This window comes from Salarias fasciatus, chromosome 2 (assembly GCF_902148845.1).
Source record: "Salarias fasciatus chromosome 2, fSalaFa1.1, whole genome shotgun sequence".
NCBI lineage: Eukaryota > Metazoa > Chordata > Actinopteri > Blenniiformes > Blenniidae > Salarias > Salarias fasciatus.
In genome coordinates, this window is record NC_043746.1 from 14,056,494 (window position 1) to 14,077,311 (window position 20,818).

At 42.4% G+C, this 20,818-nt stretch overlaps 3 protein-coding genes across 22 annotated transcripts in view; all 3 read left to right on the forward strand.

Moving 5' to 3' along the window:
- Window positions 1-20,818, forward strand: part of LOC115397429 (protocadherin gamma-C5-like) — a 292,251-nt gene that overhangs the window by 200,781 nt on the left and 70,652 nt on the right. For 2 of the 20 annotated variants that reach the window (XM_030103853.1, XM_030103904.1), the window contains exon 1: window positions 8,121-10,532. The exons of 12 other annotated variants lie outside the window; for them this stretch is intronic. In XM_030103853.1, coding sequence (XP_029959713.1) covers window positions 8,148-10,532 — 2,385 coding nt within the window. In that variant the 5' untranslated portion in view covers window positions 8,121-8,147. Of the gene's footprint in view, window positions 1-8,120; window positions 10,533-11,177; window positions 13,613-14,755; window positions 14,858-17,662; window positions 20,054-20,818 lie in introns of those variants that run through there. 6 more of the 20 variants (XM_030103864.1, XM_030103922.1, XM_030103991.1 and 3 more) reach the window with 5 other exon arrangements.
- Window positions 487-2,902, forward strand: LOC115404151 (protocadherin beta-16-like). Its single transcript, XM_030113369.1, has one exon. It carries the CDS (start codon window positions 500-502, stop codon window positions 2,900-2,902), a length of 2,403 nt encoding a protein of 800 aa, XP_029969229.1. The 5' UTR covers window positions 487-499.
- Window positions 4,517-7,034, forward strand: LOC115404158 (protocadherin beta-16-like). The gene has a single exon (XM_030113382.1). It carries the CDS (start codon window positions 4,626-4,628, stop codon window positions 7,032-7,034), a length of 2,409 nt encoding a protein of 802 aa, XP_029969242.1. The 5' UTR covers window positions 4,517-4,625.

Here is a 20,818-nt window from a genome sequence, read left to right on the forward strand (position 1 = left end):
ATTCTCTCATTTTTTTTTTTAAATTTAGTCTCCATTCTGAGCTGTAGCGAAGTTAATATAAAAGATCAGTTTAACTTTTTTACTCTTTTTCAAAAAACTGTATATGCTGTTCTGTATTTGTAACCTTTTTTCCGTCATAACTTTATTGCAAGTGCTACTCAGTGCATTTGGCATCGTGACTGTTCCGCTTGTAGTTTTGTTTTTGAACTCCATGGGCCGCTGTTGGTTAACGTTGTCTCAGTGGTAGACTCAGGGTGTGAGGCAGGTCCTCCCATTTCAGTCACTATTTTCGACTGTTACAGACAGAACGCACTGTTCACGGATGAAGAACCTCTGAGATGGATACATGAAAGTATTATACCTTCATTCTGCTTATCCTGGGTGTATGCCTATCCTTTCAGCGGTTTTTTTTTTTTTTATTCACGCACGGAAATATTTGCTGTTGTGACACGGATCTGACCACCGTTGTTGTGGCGCAGGACGAGCCGTGAATAGAACAATGAAGCGGCAAGTATTGTTTCTCATCTGGTTTTTCTCTCTGGCCTCTGTCTTCGGTCAAATCATCTACTCTGTTCCGGAGGAAATGGCGAAGGGCTCAGTTGTCGGAAATATTGCCCGAGATTTAGGGATGGATGTCAAAAGACTAAAATCAGGCAAAGCTCGGATATTCACGAGCGACACTCCCGAGTACCTCGAGCTGAGCAGAGACAGAGGAGTCCTGCTTATCAAAGAGAGAATCGACAGAGAAACGCTCTGTAGACAGACGACACCTTGTGCCTTACATTTGCAGATTATTCTGGAAAATCCAATGGAGCTCTTTCGCATAACCATTGAAATCACCGACGTAAACGACAACAGACCCACATTTAAAAATGTCGAAAAGCGCTTTGAAATCAGCGAATCTGCAGTCAGTGGGTCGAAATTTGTATTAGAAAGAGCGGTCGATGCGGACATTGGCATAAACGGGCTGAAAAATTACAGCTTGAAGCCCACAGACAATTTTGTATTGAAAATCGAAAACCAAGCAGATGGAAATAAAAAGGTTGAAATGGTTTTACGCAAGCCTTTAGATAGAGAGAAAGCAGAACAGATATCCTTGCTTTTAACTGCCGTCGATGGAGGAGAACCTCAGATGTCTGGAACAGTAAAGATCTTTGTTACAGTACTTGATGTAAACGATAATGCTCCAGTTTTCTCACAGCCCGTTTATAAGGCAGCGATTGCGGAAAATTCTAAAATGGGAACAACACTGGCGACAGTGAGTGCCGCAGATGCCGATAAAGGAACAAATGGAGATGTATTTTATTCAGTATCAACGACAATTGATAACGTGTCTGACACATTTGCAATAAATGAAAAGGGTGAGGTTATACTGACAGGGCAAGTTGATTATGAAAAAGCCAAATATTATCAGGTAGATATTGAAGCCAGAGATAGTGGTGGTCTTTCAGATTCAAGTAAGATTATAGTTGATATTATTGATATTAATGATAATACACCAGTGATCAGTATACTGTCTAAATCTGATTCAGTCCCGGAAAGCTCACATCTCAGTACTGTTATAGTGATGTTCAGTGTCCTGGACCCAGACTCTGGCAGTAATGGCAAAGTGAACTGCAGGATCAATCCTAATGTACCCTTTGTAATTACAGCCTCATCAAATGATTTTTATAGCTTGATAACAGACAGTGATTTAGACCGGGAGAGATCATCTGAGTATAATATCACAGTGACCTGCTCTGATGAGGGAGTGCCCTCCCTCTCCAGCAGCGTCACTCTCACCTTAAAGATCTCTGATGTGAATGATAACGCACCTGTCTTTGAGAGGAGCTCATATGAGGCCTACATAGTAGAAAACAACACACCAGGCCTTTCTATATTTACCGTGAAAGCTACAGATGCTGACTGGAACCAGAATGCCCGCGTTTCTTACATACTGGAGGACTCGTCTATTAACGGAGTGCCAGTCTCCTCATATTTGTCCGTCAGTGCAGATAGTGGAGTCATCCATGCAGTACGCTCTTTTGACTATGAACAGCTCAAAGATTTTCAGTTTCTTGTCAAAGCTCAGGATGGAGGCTCTCCTCCACTCAGCAGCAACGTGACAGTGAAAATCCTGATCCAGGACCAGAACGACAACCCCCCTCAGGTCCTGTACCCAGTGCAGACTGGTGGCTCTGTGGTGGCTGAGATGGTGCCTCGTTCAGCAGATGTGGGCTATCTGGTGACCAAAGTGGTGGCTGTTGATGTGGACTCTGGACAGAATGCCTGGCTCTCATATAAACTCCAGAAAGCCACAGACAGAGCGCTGTTTGAAGTGGGATTACAGAATGGAGAAATCAGAACCATCCGCCAAGTCACTGATAAAGATTCAGTCAAACAACGACTGACTGTCATAGTGGAGGACAACGGACAGCCCTCTCGTTCTGCTACAGTCATTGTGAACGTGGCGGTGGCGGACAGCTTCCCTGAAGTGCTGTCAGAGTTCACTGACCTGATCCACGACAAGGAGTACAGTGACAACCTGACTTTTTACTTGGTGTTGGCTCTGGCTGTGGTTTCCTTCCTGTTCATCACCTGTGTGGTGGTGATCATCTCAGTGAAAATCTACAGATGGAGACAGTCCCGCATTCTGTATCAGTCCAACCTGCCTGTGATTCCATATTATCCACCACGTTACTCAGACACTTTGGGGACAGGGACTCTCCAACATGTGTACAACTACGAGGTGTGCAGGACGACAGACTCCAGAAAGAGTGACTGTAAGTTCGGCAGAGCTGGTAGTCAGAACGTGCTGATCATGGACCCCAGTTCAACAGGGACGATGCAGCGGATACAGAGTGAGAAGAGCATCCTGGATGAACCTGACTCTCCTCTAGAGGTTAGTTTGAGTATTATATAGTATTGAGTAATCCATTGTTTTTTCCATCACAGAAACAAGCTCTTGAACAACTTTGAACTATAATGTAATGCATTCTTCTCTAAATGGTCCCAATCCTTTTCATAACATTTTCCTCAAGAGTTTCAAGATTTTTGCAATGAATACTTATCAATGTTACACATACAACGTTATTTATCATAATCCCAGCCACCATGGTATGGTTACAGATTGTTTTCATAGAGATTTCAAGTTCATTCTACAAATATCACAATTAATTGTTATGAAAATATGCACTATAACTGGAATCTAATATCTAATTATCAATGTCAAGTTGCACACTTTTTTTGTGATTCATTCTGTGGTTGAAATCTGACAGGACATTTAGGGCTAATGTTTTTAGTTAGTTATTATTCTTGTTAAGAACTTTTTCAGGTCCACGTTTGTAAGCTGTGTGGCTTAACGTTTGCTGAAAGAAAACAGATTAAATAAATAAAATTACAGTTGCAATTGAAGCTAAAATCTTTCATGCCACATCAACAACCTTACTTTTTTTCTTAACACTGTGTTTAGTATCCGTTGAATGACTGAAAGAATTGCCAAAACCTCATACTGATCCCTGTCAGTCAGAATCAATGTTCAACTGATGCTGCATTCAAGATCCTTTGCAACTCAAGGCAATTTCGTTTCAATTTTGCCAGGCCAACTTTTTCAGCAATACAGAGTTTTTAAACAATGGTTTTTTTCATCGTTCAACCTTGGAAAAAATTATTATTCTGGAAATTAAAGCAAATAGTAGTTGTTTCTGATTTCATTGTGCATTCAGGACCACAGTTAGCAATCCACTGTAAAGAAATATGTATTCATCATATGGAAAAGCTGCAATATATTTTTTAATGTGCTTGTTTACTTTGTCCTTTTGGAAAATCTGTTTCTGCAACCATATCTTTTGTTTTCAAATTAGTTTTATGTTTGAAAGATTTGCAAATATGTAAATATATTTAAACTATTCCATATTTTTTAATCGAATTTATGCTGCCTTTGTGTCAGTGTTCAAACCTTGAAATGGGTATAAAATTGTTCACTTCAGGTTTTAGTCGTTGTTCTGCTTAAATACATATTGAGTGTACTTTGCCGTTAAAAAAGAACTGAAATTCATGAACAGTGCTATATTTTTAAAATTGATCATGAACTATAGCCTAATAGTATGTGGGAAAATATCTCCACAAGCTGCACTGAAAATATTTCTCTGCACATTACTACCCTCACTGAACTGCCAAGCAAATTATGAAATCATAGAATTTGAGTTTTTTTTTTTGTTTTGGTTTGGTTTTTTCCATTTCAAAGAATCTAGAACTCTTGAATTACGCCACGTAATGGCAGGTAGGAGCTGTTGAACTGCTGATCATGATCCCCTGTGCTGCCTGTGTATTGGAGCTCATTCTGAAGTTTCCTGCAGTGCACTTGTTTGGACTCTCAGGGCCGCTGTTGACTAAAGGAGACCGTCCCTTGGTTATTGTTTTATACATTGAACAGAGAAAGACACACATTTCGCACAGAGCCATCGTTGAAGAAAGGCAGGAGGTTTCCTCCCTGCGGTTCTCTCTTTTCAGACCCAGGATACACGAAACATACTGATGTTTTTCCCCCCCTCTGGAATGTTGTATCATTGAGGAATATTACAATTGAGACCTTGACTATTTCTACACCTCGTGCATTTTGTGGATGTAAAATATTGGACAGAACAATGAGGCGGCAAGTATTATTTTTCTTGATTTTTGCTTTCAGCTCAGCAGGCGGGCAAGTTACTTACTCTATTCCCGAGGAGATGTCGAAAGGCTCGCTCGTTGGTAATATAGCGCAAGATTTAGCAATAGAAGTGAAAAGGCTAAAGTCGGGTAAGGCTCGCATATATACAGAGGACAATGCGGAGTACATCGAGCTGAACAGAGACAGAGGAGTCCTGCTTGTGAAAGAGAGGATCGACAGAGAGGCGCTGTGCGCGCAGACAACACCTTGCGCTTTGCATCTTCAAATCACGTTGGAGGACCCGATTGAATTTTACACAGTCACAGTTGAAATCAATGATATTAACGACAATGCACCGAGTTTTAAAAAGGAGGAGATGAAATTTAGGATTAGCGAGTCGGCTGTGATCGGAGCAAAATTCGTTCTCGAAAGAGCTATGGATCTCGACGTGGGAATGAATGGATTGCAGAGTTATTCGTTAAAACCCACAGACAACTTTCATCTGAAACTTCACAGTCAGCAGGATGGGAGCAAAAAGGTGGAGATGGTCTTACAAAAACATTTAGACAGAGAGGCGCAGGATCACCTTTCCTTAATGCTCACGGCTGTCGATGGTGGCGACCCTCAGCTGTCGGGGACAATGCGAGTAGAAATTTCAGTGCTCGACGTGAACGACAATGCTCCTGTATTTACACAAGAAATCTATAAGGTCTCTATAACTGAGACTGCTCCTAAAGCTACAATTTTGTGCACCGTGAGTGCATTAGATGCTGACGTAGGGTTGAATGGAAACGTGCTGTATTCTATAACAAACACGTTAGATGACGTCTCCCTTTTGTTTAAAATTGAAGAAGACACTGGGGTTGTGTCTTTGATTGGAAATTTGGATTATGAAAAGGCTCAGACATATGAAATACATGTACAGGCTAGTGATGAAGGGGGACTGACAGATTCTTGTAAGATTATTGTTGATGTAACCGACACCAATGATAATCACCCATCTATTAACATCATGTCTAAAACCAATTCTGTTTCAGAAAATACCAGGCCAGGAACTGTGGTTACAATATTTAATGTTCAGGATCCTGACTCAGGTGAGAACGGAAAAATAACTTGTGATATTAATGATGGTATGCCTTTTTTGATGAAAACAACATCAAAAAAGTTTTTTAGCTTAGTGACAGATAGTGATTTAGACCGAGAGAGATCATCTGAGTATAATATCACAGTCACCTGCTCTGATGAGGGAGTGCCCTCTCTCTCCAGCAGCATCACTCTCACCTTACAGATCTCTGATGTGAATGATAATGCACCTGTCTTTGAGAGAAGCTTATATGAGGCCTACATAGTAGAAAACAACACACCAGGCCTCTCTATACTCACAGTGAAAGCCACAGATGCTGACTGGAACCAGAACGCCCGTGTTTCTTACATACTGGAGGACTCCTCTGTTAACGGAGTGCCAGTCTCCTCATATGTGTCCGTCAGTGCAGACAGTGGAATCATCCATGCAGTGCGCTCTTTTGACTACGAGCAGATCAAAGATTTTCAGTTTCTTGTCAAAGCTCAGGATGGAGGCTCTCCTCCACTCAGCAGCAACGTGACAGTGAAAATCCGGATCCAGGACCAGAACGACAACCCCCCTCAGGTCCTGTACCCAGTGCAGACTGGTGGCTCTGTGGTGGCTGAGATGGTGCCTCGTTCAGCAGATGTGGGCTATCTGGTGACCAAAGTGGTGGCTGTTGATGTGGACTCTGGACAGAATGCCTGGCTCTCATATAAACTCCAGAAAGCCACAGACAGAGCGCTGTTTGAAGTGGGATTACAGAATGGAGAAATCAGAACTATCCGCCAAGTCAATGATAAAGATACAGTCAAGCAAAGACTGACTGTCATAGTGGAGGACAACGGACAGCCCTCTCGTTCAGCGACAGTCATTGTGAACGTGGCGGTGGCGGACAGCTTCCCTGAAGTGCTGTCAGAGTTCACTGACCTGATCCATGACAAGGAGTACAATGACAACCTGACTTTTTACTTGGTGTTGGCTCTGGCTGTAGTTTCCTTCCTGTTCATCACCTGTGTGGTGGTGATTATCTCAGTGAAAATCTACAGATGGAGACAGTCCCGCATCCTGTATCAGTCCAACCTGCCTGTGATTCCATATTATCCTCCACGTTACTCGGACACTTTGGGGACAGGGACTCTCCAACATGTGTACAACTACGAGGTGTGCAGGACGACAGACTCCAGAAAGAGTGACTGTAAGTTCGGCAGAGCTGGTAGTCAGAACGTGCTGATCATGGACCCCAGTTCAACAGGGACGATGCAGCGGATTCAGAGTGAGAAGAGCATCCTGGATGAACCTGACTCTCCTCTAGAGGTTAGACTTCAACACTATTTTCTGTGAACCATTTTTATTGTTTTAAATGGTTATCTTGCTTTGAGAATTCAACACAAACCAACCAACCGTAAAGTGTTCTGTGGCAGTTACTTTGATTTGCATGGGTTATACAATTTGTTATACACGCTCAAAGATTCAGCAAAAAAAGACAAGAAAAAAGATCTTTTTTTCCCCTTAAAACACACATTTTTCATCATTGCATGTTGTGTATAACATGCTTCAATTGTTCTATTGATAAATATTGTCTGTTTGGATGCTTTAACTGGGTTGTTTATCATGTGTTTTGCTTTATTAATTGCAGTACATGTGTCAATAGTTTCTTTTTCTATATTGTTGTGATTGATCGTGATATGCCGCTGAAGGAGCAATCTTTGAGATTTTTCTGTTTTATGATTCATTCAGAACTGCACACAGTAACGTTATCAATTGAAATTATTGTGGCATTCAGTGAACTTGTTTTTTCCAAACTGTATTCGGCCTATGTCTTCTTTTCTGAGTTCACCTTTGTCTAAAAATTGGTGTCATTTGTAAGATACTTTTTAAAAGCGTTTTTGTCGCAGTTTAGTGTTGACACAACCACAGACCATTTGAGTCCACTATCATCGTGACTTTAAACTGTTTTGAAGAGATGGCTTTCGTTATCGTGCATGGTTTATCTTATTGAACACTCGTTACCAGTGGGCATACTTATAACATTATCGAATATATGAGCTCTTTTTTGTTTTGTTCGTTTTTTTGTTTTGTTTAAGTTAAAACGACGCCAATTAACACCCTTGACGTTAATCGAGAGTACACACAGAGTTGGTTTTTCGTTTTGTTCTGCAGTTTTATGATTTGGACTCTTAGGGCCGCTGTTCACCATGAGTGCTGTTTAGTGAGGCTGCATTTGCAGCAGGTCCTCACTTCTAATGTCGTCATTATACAAAGAGAAAACGACGAAGAAGGATCGGACAATGCTGATCGACGCGGAATGATTAACAATGAATCATGAAGCTTTTCCATTTGGATTTCTCGGATTCAGATTACTTGTTTAAAAAACAGGCGGTGGGATCATTGTGGACAGTGACTCGTGGATTATAAACGGACTGTAGCTTTACAGTGGAAAAAACGAATAGAACAATGAATCGGCAAGTACTGCTGTTTATTTTCGTCCTTTCCTTCGACGCACTGATCGCGCAGGTCAGCTACTCTATTCCAGAGGAAATGTCTAAAGGATCTCTAGTGGGAAACATAGCGCAGGATTTAGGTTTGGAAATTAAACGTTTGATATCCGGTAAAGCAAAAATCTTCACAAGAAACAGCGACGAGTACATCGAGCTGAACAGAGAAAGAGGAGTCCTCCTCGTTAAGGAAAGGATCGACAGAGAGGCGCTGTGTACAGAGACGGCGCTTTGTGCTTTACATTTCCAGATCATTTTAGAGAATCCCATTGAGTTTTATACAGTGACTGTGCAGATTACTGATATTAACGACAATCCGCCAAGTTTTGAAAAAAATGAGATGAAATTTAAAATTAGCGAATCTGCGACCACAGGGTCAAAATTTGTCCTCGACAGAGCTGCAGATTTAGATGTTGGCGTTAATGGCCTGCAAGATTACATTTTAAAACCAACCGATCATTTTGTTTTGAAATTGCACAGTACCACGAATGGAAATAAAAACGTGGAGATGGTATTGCAGAAGCCTTTAGACAGAGAGAAACAGGAGCAGATATCTCTCGTGTTAACAGCGGTAGATGGTGGAGAGCCGCAGATGTCAGGAACAATGCTGATCGTCATTACAGTTTTAGATGTTAATGACAACGCTCCTGTTTTTACACAGCAAACATACAAAGCTACTGTTATTGAGAATTCACCTAAAGGTACAGTTGTTGCCACTGTAACAGCTTCAGATGCAGATCAAGGCTCCAACAGTAAAGTAACATACTCGATTACGAACACGTTAGACAATGTGAGAAAAGTATTTAAGATAAACGAGGAAAATGGGGAGATTTCAATAATAGAAAGCATCGACTTTGAAAAATCAAAACACTTTCAAATAAATTTACTTGCAAGTGACGAAGGAGGCCTTACAGATTCCTGTAAGTTAATCGTAGATGTGCAAGATGTTAATGATAATGAACCAGAAATTAATATAATGTCAAAATCTAATGTGATATCAGAGGACGTTCAACTTCAGACGGTTGTTACTGTGATAAACAGTGAAGACATAGATTCAGGAGACAATGGTAATGTGAATTGTTATATCAACGAAAACATACCATTTACTTTAAAATCATCAACAAATAATTTCTATAGCTTAGTGACAGAGAATGATTTAGATCGAGAGAGATCATCTGAGTATAACATCACAGTCACCTGCTCTGATGAGGGAGTGCCCTCCCTCTCCAGCAGCGTCACTCTCACCTTACAGATCTCTGATGTGAATGATAACGCACCTGTCTTTGAGAGGAGCTCATATGAAGCCTACATTGTAGAAAACAACACACCTGGCCTCTCTATATTCACAGTGAAAGCCACAGATGCTGACTGGAACCAGAATGCCCGTGTTTCTTACATACTGGAGGACTCCTCTGTTAACGGAGTGCCAGTCTCCTCATATGTGTCCGTCAGTGCAGATAGTGGAGTCATCCATGCCGTGCGCTCTTTTGACTTCGAGCAGATCAAAGATTTCCAGTTTCTTGTCAAAGCTCAGGATGGAGGCTCTCCTCCACTCAGCAGCAACGTGACAGTGAAGATCCTGATCCAAGACCAGAACGACAACCCTCCTCAGGTCCTGTACCCAGTGCAGACTGGTGGCTCTGTGGTGGCTGAGATGGTGCCTCGTTCAGCAGATGTGGGCTATCTGGTGACCAAAGTGGTGGCTGTTGATGTGGACTCTGGACAGAATGCCTGGCTCTCATATAAACTCCAGAAAGTCACAGACAGAGCGCTGTTTGAAGTGGGATTACAGAATGGAGAAATCAGAACCATCCGCCAAGTCAATGATAAAGATGCAGTCAAACAAAGACTGACTGTCATAGTGGAGGACAACGGACAACCCTCTCGTTCAGCTACAGTCATTGTGAACGTGGCGGTGGCGGACAGCTTCCCTGAAGTGCTGTCAGAGTTCACTGACCTGATCCACGACAAGGAGTACAATGACAACCTGACTTTTTACTTGGTGTTGGCTCTGGCTGTAGTCTCCTTCCTGTTCATCACCTGTGTGGTGGTGATTATCTCCGTGAAAATCTACAGATGGAGACAGTCCCGCATCCTGTATCAGTCCAACCTGCCTGTGATTCCATATTATCCTCCACGTTACTCAGACACTTTGGGGACAGGGACTCTCCAACATGTGTACAATTACGAGGTGTGCAGGACGACAGACTCCAGAAAGAGTGACTGTAAGTTCGGCAGAGCTGGTAGTCAGAACGTGCTGATCATGGACCCCAGTTCAACAGGGACGATGCAGCGGATACAGAGTGAGAAGAGCATCCTGGATGAACCTGACTCTCCTGTTGAGGTTAGAAATTTTGTTCAACAGCATTATTAGTACTTTCATTAAAAAAAAAAAGATGTCATACCACAGTGCGATTGTTTACTTCGCTTCAGAAAAAAAAAAAAAAACTATCTGCTGTGTCTGTAGAAAGTGTCATCCCATTTATCTCGCACATTCAGCACCATGGAGAGCAACACCTAACACAACTGTGGTGCAGAGAGGAAAACTGTTGTGCGTCCTGTCTTTCACTTCCATTCCCTGCACATGACAAGAGTTACATTTGGATTGCACATATGTTCTTATTTAAACCAGAGTCGTTGAAGACATTTTCATGCAATAATACCTAAATTAGTGAATTCAGGTCTCTATGTCAGTTCAGCTTTCCGTCTTTCGCTTTTTTTTTTTTTCTTTTTTGGTCATGATCTCTTGTAATATAAAATTTCAACTCACAGGGTCGCTGTTGGAAAGCGTGTCGAGATTTGTCTTGGTGTTTTCCTGTTCAAGTCGTGTCTCGCTGCCCATATGACAGACACAATCAGTGAACGACGGTCGCGTTCACATGCACCATTGTGTGGGACGATAGAGCTGAGTATTTCTGATTTTTCAAATTTTATTCAAGCATTACTGTGGAAAAAGTGTTTTGTTCACTCTTTCCCGTCCCTTGGCTGTAACTGTCTATTTTCATTGTTGGAAGAAAAACATCGCGGTCGTGCAGAACAATGAGACGGCAAGTACTGTTTTTTCTAATGCTCATCCGCATCAATCTTGCACATGGACAGGCCAGCTATTCAATCCCTGAAGAAATGGCTAAAGGCTCAGTCGTTGGAAACATAGCGCGCGATTTGGATGTAGATCTTAAAAGACTGAAATCGGGTAAAGCTCGTGTCTACACGGGAGGCGGCGCGGAATACATCGGCCTGAATAAAGAAAAGGGGGTCTTGCTTGTCCAGGAGAGGATCGACAGAGAAGCTTTGTGTGGAGAATTGACGCCCTGTGCTGTGCATTTCCAGCTAATTCTGGAAAATCCGATGGAATTATTTCGAGTAACGGTTGAGATTACTGACATTAATGATAACGCTCCCACTTTTACAAATACGGAAAAGCGCTTCGAAATTAGCGAGTCTGCTGTGGCAGGATCCAAATTCGTCCTGGAAAAAGCCGTGGATTCCGACATAGAGATGAATGGCTTACAACAATACTCACTGACTCCTACTGATCACTTTGTACTGAAACTAGAAAACCAGGCCGACGGCAGGAAAAAGGTGGAGATGATCCTCCAGAAACCTCTAGATCGAGAGAAACAGGAATCCATGTCACTCTTGTTAACTGCTGTAGACGGAGGAGAACCGCAGATGTCAGGGACAATGCAGATCTTTGTCACTGTATTAGATGCGAATGACAACGCACCGACTTTTTCTCGGACGGTGTACACGGTGAAAATACATGAAAATTCACCCAAAGGCACTAGTGTAACGACTGTCAGTGCTTCCGATAAAGACATTGGCTCAAACGGTGATGTGTCATATTTTATTTCAACCAGTGACCGTATTTTGTCTAAACTATTTAAAATAAATCCCGAAACCGGTGAAATTATTCTGGTAGAAGAACTAGATTTTGAAAAAGCAAACACTTATCAAATCGATATTGAAGCAATTGACAGTGGTGGGCTTTCTGATTCAACCAAAGTGGTCGTTGAGATTATTGATGTAAATGATAACAAGCCACAAATAAACATTGTGTCTAAATCAGAGTCCATTTCAGAGAACTCACCAGTAAATACTGTCATTGCAATGTTAAGTGTTAATGATCCAGATTCAGAGAATAATGGAAAAGTTGATTGTAAAATAGGCTACAACACACCATTCAAAATGCAGTCTACATTGAATGGCTTTTATACTTTAGTAACAGAAATCCCTTTGGACAGAGAGTTCACATCTCAGTATAATATCACAGTGACTTGCTCTGATGAGGGAGTGCCCTCCCTCTCCAGCAGCGTCACTCTCACCTTACAGATCTCTGATGTGAATGATAACGCACCTGTTTTTGAGAGGAGCTCATATGAGGCCTACATAATAGAAAACAACACACCAGGCCTCTCTATATTTACAGTGAAAGCCACAGATGCTGACTGGAACCAGAATGCCCGTGTTTCTTACATACTGGAGGACTCCTTTGTTAACGGAGTGCCAGTCTCCTCATATGTGTCCGTCAGTGCAGATAGTGGAGTCATCCATGCAGTGCGCTCTTTTGACTATGAACAGATAAAAGATTTTCAGTTTCGTGTCAAAGCTCAGGATGGAGGCTCTCCTCCACTCAGCAGCAACGTGACAGTGAAAATCCTGATCCAAGACCAGAACGACAACCCTCCTCAGGTCCTGTACCCAGTGCAGACTGGTGGCTCAGTGGTGGCTGAGATGGTGCCTCGTTCAGCAGATGTGGGCTATCTGGTGACCAAAGTGGTGGCTGTTGATGTGGACTCTGGACAGAATGCCTGGCTCTCATATAAACTCCAGAAAGCCACAGACAGAGCGCTGTTTGAAGTGGGATTACAGAATGGAGAAATCAGAACTATCCGCCAAGTCAACGATAAAGATGCAGTGAAACAAAGACTGTCTGTCATAGTGGAGGACAACGGACAGCCCTCTCGTTCAGCTACAGTCATTGTGAACGTGGCGGTGGCGGACAGCTTCCCTGAAGTGCTGTCAGAGTTTACTGACCTGATTCATGACAAGGAGTACAATGACAACCTGACTTTTTACTTGGTGTTGGCTCTGGCTGTAGTCTCCTTCCTGTTCATCACCTGTGTGGTGGTGATTATCTCAGTGAAAATCTACAGATGGAGACAGTCTCGCATCCTGTATCAGTCCAACCTGCCAGTGATTCCATATTATCCTCCACGTTACTCAGATACTTTGGGGACAGGGACTCTCCAACATGTGTACAACTACGAGGTGTGCAGGACGACAGACTCCAGAAAGAGTGACTGTAAGTTCGGCAGAGCTGGTAGTCAGAACGTGCTGATCATGGACCCCAGTTCAACAGGGACGATGCAGCGGATACAGAGTGAGAAGAGCATCCTGGATGAACCAGATTCTCCCATAGAGGTTAGTCATTTGGAGATTAACTCAGCTGAGAAATTATGATCTTGCTCTTTGAAATGAATGAAATTTCTTAAATGCAGGTCTTTTCCTCAAGCTTGCTTTCCTTTTTCTCCGATCAGCACCATGGACAGAGGCAAAGTAGTGCTCAGACTGGAGTTTTGACCTTTTCTATCTATCTATCTATCTATCTATCTATCTATCTATCTATCTATCTGTTGCAGAATTGCTCTGTTGAATTTAAAGTGCATGTATAATTTCGGGCTTCTTATCACAACAGCACTATTGAAGTGTTCAATATTTTGTATTGTAATTGATACACGCCGTTTATTTAAAATCGCTTAAATTCATTTTGATAGATTTGATTCTTGAGCTGCATCGCATTTTTTCAAAGGTCTTCTCATGGGATAAGGTTGGTGTTATAATTATTGACAATCATTCCCTGTAGTTCAACCTTATTTACTCGGAGAGCCGCTGTTGGCTGATGATTTGAAAAACTCAGACGTCAGCGGAAACCTCCCCCTTCATTATAATAGGAAAAAAAAAAAAAGCCAGCCTCAAACCGTTTATGTCTGCGGACACAAGGATGGCGCTTTGAACATTGTTTTCTTTATCAAGTATTGAAGCCTCTGTGGATTTTTTTTCACGGAATGTAATGGACATCAGCTCATAGTGGAATTTACTTGAATTTTATTGGGAAAATGTCGAACAGAACAATGAGACGGCAAGTACTGTTGTTTTCCTCGGTTCTTTATCTGAGCGCTGTTCTCGGACAGGTCAGCTACTCCATCCCCGAAGAAATGCCCATTGGCTCTTTAGTTGGTAATATTCCTCAGGATTTGGGTTTAGATGTAAAACGGTTGAAATCTGGCCAAGCTCGTGTTTATACCGGAGACAGTTCGGGCTATATAGAGCTTAATAGAGAAAGCGGAGTCCTGCTGGTTCGAGAGCGAATAGACAGAGAGGAGATTTGCAGGCAGACGACGCCTTGTGCTTTACATTTTCAGATAATTTTGGAGAATCCCATGGAATTTTATAGTGTCAAAGTCGAGATAGCTGACATAAACGACAATTCCCCCACCTTTGAAAAGAACGAAGTGCGCTTTAAAATAAGCGAATCAGCTGTGATTGGTGGTAAATTTGCTTTAGATAGAGCAATAGATCTTGATGTTGGCAAAAATGGATTGCAAAAATACGAGCTCAAACCCACCGATAATTTTGTACTGAAACGGGAAATTCAACGTGATGGCACAGAAAAAATTGAAATGGTTTTACAGAAGCCTCTTGACAGAGAAAAGGAGGAGTCCATACATCTAGTTTTAACTGCTTTTGATGGTGGTGATCCGCAAATGTCAGGAACAATCCAAATTTTCATCACGGTGTTAGACAGCAATGACAATGCGCCTGTTTTTACGCAGTCAAGCTACACAGCCACGGTCTTTGAAAATGCACCAGAAGGAACGATTATAACAAGTGTCACTGCTTCAGATGCAGATTATGGAACAAATGGCCGGATAAAATATTACATTACCAACAGTTTAGATCAGGCCCATACATTGTTTCAGATCGATGAAGACGGAGGTGCAATTAAATTGATTGGGAAAATAGACTACGAAAACGCACAGAGTTACCATATTAACATACGTGCAGTTGATGAAGGTGGACTTACAGATTCATGTAAAGTGAAAGTCGAAATAATAGATATTAACGACAATAAACCAGTGATTAATATCATGTCAAAGTCAACCACTGTATCTGAACAAGCCAAATCAAATACAGTTGTGGCAATGATGAATGTTCAAGACCCGGATTCAAATGAAAACGGGAAGGTTCACTGTTTTATTAATGGTGATGCCCCTTTATCCATCATGTCGACATCAAATAATTTCTATAGTTTAGTGACAGACAATGATTTAGACCGAGAGAGATCTTCTGAGTATAACATCACAGTGACCTGCTCTGATGAGGGAGTGCCCTCCCTCTCCACCAGTGTCACTCTCACCTTACAGATCTCTGATGTGAATGATAACACACCTGTCTTTGAGAGAAGCTCATATGAGGCCTACCTAGTGGAAAACAACACACCAGGCCTCTCTATATTTACCGTGAAAGCCACAGATGCTGACTGGAACCAAAATGCCCGTGTTTCTTACATACTGGAGGACTCCTCTATTAACGGAGTGCCAGTCTCCTCATATGTGTCCGTCAGTGCAGATAGTGGAGTCATTCATGCCGTGCGCTCTTTTGACTACGAGCAGATCAAAGATTTCCAGTTTCTTGTCAAAGCTCAGGATGGAGGCTCTCCTCCACTCAGCAGCAACGTGACAGTGAAAATCCTGATCCAAGACCAGAACGACAACCCTCCTCAGGTCCTGTACCCAGTGCAGACTGGTGGCTCTGTGGTGGCTGAGATGGTGCCTCGTTCAGCAGATGTGGGCTATCTGGTGACCAAAGTGGTGGCTGTTGATGTGGACTCTGGACAGAATGCCTGGCTCTCATATAAACTCCAGAAAGTCTCCGACAGAGCACTGTTTGAAGTGGGATTACAGAATGGAGAAATCAGAACTATCCGCCAAGTTAATGATAAAGATGCAGTCAAACAAAGACTGACTGTCATAGTGGAGGACAACGGACAGCCCTCTCGTTCAGCTACAGTCATTGTGAACGTGGCGGTGGCGGACAGCTTCCCTGAAGTGCTGTCAGAGTTCACTGACCTGATCCATGACAAGGAGTACAATGACAACCTGACTTTTTACTTGGTGTTGGCTCTGGCTGTAGTTTCCTTCCTGTTCATCACCTGTGTGGTGGTGATTATCTCAGTGAAAATCTATAGGTGGAGACATTCTCGTATCCTGTATCAGTCCAACCTGCCTGTGATTCCTTATTACCCTCCACGTTACTCAGACACTTTGGGGACAGGGACTCTCCAACATGTGTACAACTACGAGGCGTGCAGGACGTCAGACTCCAGAAAGAGTGACTGTAAGTTCGGCAGAGCTGGTAGTCAGAACGTGCTGATCATGGACCCCAGTTCAACAGGGACGATGCAGCGGATACAGAGTGAGAAGAGCATCCTGGATGAACCTGACTCTCCTCTAGAGGTTAGTTTTGAGGTGTGTTTATGAAGTAAATACCGTAAAGCTGTCAATTTGATGTGTATTCTGCAAACTCTATGCTTTGTAGTGAAGGCCAGGTTTCAGAACCTTGGCCAGTGACACATTGACCACAACTTAGCAAATTTATCCAATCACTCCCTCTCACATGTCATCATTTTTGTTGATATTGTTTCTATTTAGATGAAATGTGCTTTTGCCCGTCTGCATTATTGTCAGTCTGTATGGTTGCTTGTCTCTTTGTATTTGCTGTGCAATAGTTTGCTGATAGAGACCCTGACCTCACCCATACTAAGCTGTGATTGGCTCCAGGATACTGTGTGTCTTATAACAGGACGTTTGATCGACAGATTTATCTCTGTTGACATGTGCACAATTTTCTCTTTTTGTATTGTATTTTATTGTCATGACAAATGAAAAAGGCAATAGTTATGTACATCTATGTTGATTTTAAAATAAAGTGTATTTACATAATATGAATGTGAAGATAACAGATTAAATAGTAGCAACAACAACAACAACAACAACAACAACAATAATAATAATAATAATAATAATATTGATATTGATTTTTTTTTTTTTTTACTTATTTCATTTAATGTCTTTTTTGCCTTCAACTTTTTGGCTTGTGGGTTGAACTAAATTTTTCACTCACTGCTTTACTTTGGACTCTGCTGTTTCATATTGTGAACAGAAAGGGCCGCTCTTGGCCAGAGTGTGGCAGTCACACATCGAGTTTTGTGGCGAATGTTCCTCCCCTTTATATTCTCATCCTTCAGACAATGAAACACGCTCAATCGATCTCCCGTCTTTTGGAAACCTGCACCACGGAAACTGAAAGGGTTTTTTTTTTTCTTGAACAAGTCGTTGCGATACAGTCTGAATTTGTAACAGCATTCGTGTGGATTACAGTTTTCTCAAAGGAAAAATGGAGGATTCCGACAAAACGATGAGACTGCAAGTACTGTTGTTCGTTTCGGTGCTCTCTTTCGCATCAGTCTTTGGGCAAGTCAGCTATTCAATTCCCGAAGAAATGGAGAAAGGTTCATTAGTCTGTAATGTTGCTCAGGATTTGGGTTTGGATTCGAAACGACTTACATTGGGCAGAGCACGCATTCATTCGGGAGACAGCGCGGAATATATCGAGCTGAACAGAGACAGAGGTGTCCTCCTTATTAAAGACAGGATAGACAGAGAGACACTCTGTGGAGAAATGACGCCCTGTGCTTTGCATCTTCAGCTGATTCTGGAAAATCCCATGGAACTGTTTAGGATAACAATAGAAATCACCGATATAAATGATAACGCTCCCGCTTTTACAACGACTGAGCAGAGATTTGAAATAAGCGAATCTGCCATCGTTGGATCTAAATTTGTATTGCAGAAAGCCATCGATGCTGATATTGGCACAAACGGGCTCGAAAGCTATTCACTTCATCCCACAAATAACTTCGCATTGAAAGTAGAAAGTCAAGCTGATGGCAGTAAAAAAGTCGAAATGGTCCTGCAGAAGTCTCTCGATCGAGAGAAAGAAGAGAAAATGTCTTTGTTATTAACGGCTCTGGATGGCGGTCAGCCGCGGATGTCAGGCACAATGCAGATAAATATAAATGTATTGGATGTAAACGACAATGCGCCGGTTTTCACAAAATCAGTATACAAAACTACGATAACGGAGAACTCCCCACGAGGCACCAGTGTTATAACCGTGAGTGCGTCAGATAAAGATGGGGCCTCGAACGCAGAGATAACATACGCCATTTCAAAGAGCCAACGTCGTTTATCCGACTTATTTCAGATTGACAGAAAAACAGGAGAGGTGATCTTAACTGGTGACATAGACTATGAAAAAACAAAGCTTTTTCAAATCGACGTTGAAGCAACAGATAACGGAGGACTGTCTGACTCTAGTAAGATTTTAATTGACATTACAGATGTCAATGATAACAGTCCTCAGTTGAAAATACTCTCTAAATCAGAACATATTTTAGAAGACTCTCCTGAGAATACTGTAATTTCTATGCTCAGTGTAAATGACCCAGATTCTGAGAAAAATGGGGAGGTGAAATGTACTATTGATGATGATATTCCTTTTAAAATTCAAAACACAATGAATGGATTTTACAGTCTGATGACAGAAGTATCTTTAGATCGAGAAGTTGCTCCACAATACAATATCACAGTGACCTGCTCTGATGAGGGAGTGCCCTCTCTCTCCAGCAGCGTCACTCTCACCTTACAGATCTCTGATGTGAATGATAACGCACCTGTCTTTGAGAGAAGCTTTTATGAGGCCTACATAGTAGAAAACAACACACCAGGCCTCTCTGTATTTGCAGTGAAAGCCAAAGATGCTGACTGGAACCAGAATGCCCGTGTTTCTTACATACTGGAGGACTCCTATGTTCATGGAGTGCCAGTCTCCTCATATGTGTCCGTCAGTGCAGACAGTGGAGTCATCCATGCAGTGCGCTCTTTTGACTACGAGCAGATCAAAGATTTCCAGTTTCTTGTCAAAGCTCAGGATGGAGGCTCTCCTCCACTCAGCAGCAACGTGACAGTGAAAATCCGGATCCAGGACCAGAACGACAACCCCCCTCAGGTCCTGTACCCAGTGCAGACTGGTGGCTCTGTGGTGGCTGAGATGGTGCCTCGTTCAGCAGATGTGGGATATCTGGTGACCAAAGTGGTGGCTGTTGATGTGGACTCTGGACAGAATGCCTGGCTCTCATATAAACTCCAGAAAGCCTCCGACAGAGCGCTGTTTGAAGTGGGATTACAGAATGGAGAAATCAGAACTATCCGCCAAGTTAATGATAAAGATGCAGTCAAACAACGACTGACTGTCATAGTGGAGGACAACGGACAGCCCTCTCGTTCAGCTACAGTCATTGTGAACGTGGCGGTGGCGGACAGCTTCCCTGAAGTGCTGTCAGAGTTCACTGACCTGATCCACGACAAGGAGTACAATGACAACCTGACTTTTTACTTGGTGTTGGCTCTGGCTGTAGTCTCCTTCCTGTTCATCACCTGTGTGGTGGTGATTATCTCAGTGAAAATCTACAGATGGAGACAGTCCCGCGTCCTGTATCAGTCCAACCTGCCTGTGATTCCATATTATCCACCACGTTACTCAGACACTTTGGGGACAGGGACTCTCCAACATGTGTACAACTACGAGGTGTGCAGGACGACAGACTCCAGAAAGAGTGACTGTAAGTTCGGCAGAGCTGGTAGTCAGAACGTGCTGATCATGGACCCCAGTTCAACAGGGACGATGCAGCGGATACAGAGTGAGAAGAGCATCCTGGATGAACCTGATTCTCCCATAGAGGTTAGATTGTTGTTTATATGAATGCAGTCATTCTTTCTTTCTTATTCAGTGACGATTTTCGCGTCTTTCTGCTTCAGCACCTTGGATAGCGAATGTAATGATGTCATGAGTTGCATTCTCCGTTCTCTTGACGATTTTCTAATCACTTTTGCTTCTCTTTTTGAGAGTAACTGTTTCATTAAATGCTCCTGTCTTGATCATTTTTGGCAGTTATTTTCAAAAGTCATAGCTCAAAAAAATATGTTTGTGAGTGAGAACTAGCGAAAAAAATCCTTAAGGGTATTCCTTCAGGTCTCATTTAAGTAATGCCGGGGTGTTTCGTTGGATTATGTGGTGCACTTTCTTGTCTTTAACTCTGTGTGCCGCTGTCGACCAGCTCCACTGAGTTCTAACTGTTATTTAAACGGGGACGTCATCTGAGCTCTCACATGAGCCAGAAGATACTCTGCACACCGCTTCGCCGACACTAAACGAAACTTAAAACACGGAATCACATGTTGGAATAACGTTTACTTCCATTTTGAAAAAGAAACCCGCCTTTCTATTTAATTTTCATCTGGATTATTGATTGGAAAACCAGGAGAATGCCTTATTCTTATTCGACGGATGTGCTCGGTAGAACAATGAAACGGCAAGTACTGTTGTTTGTCTCGGTCCTGTGTCTGCGCTCAGCGCTCAGCCAGGTCAGCTACTCCATTCCCGAGGAAATGGCAAAAGGCTCTCTGGTTGGAAACATTGCTCAGGACTTAGGGTTGGATGTTAAAC

Coding starts and splice junctions, on each gene's coding strand:
- LOC115404151 (XM_030113369.1), top strand. CDS start 500: ATGAAGCGGCAAGTATTGTTTCTCATCTGGTTTTTCTCTCTGGCCTCT.
- LOC115404158 (XM_030113382.1), top strand. CDS start 4,626: ATGAGGCGGCAAGTATTATTTTTCTTGATTTTTGCTTTCAGCTCAGCA.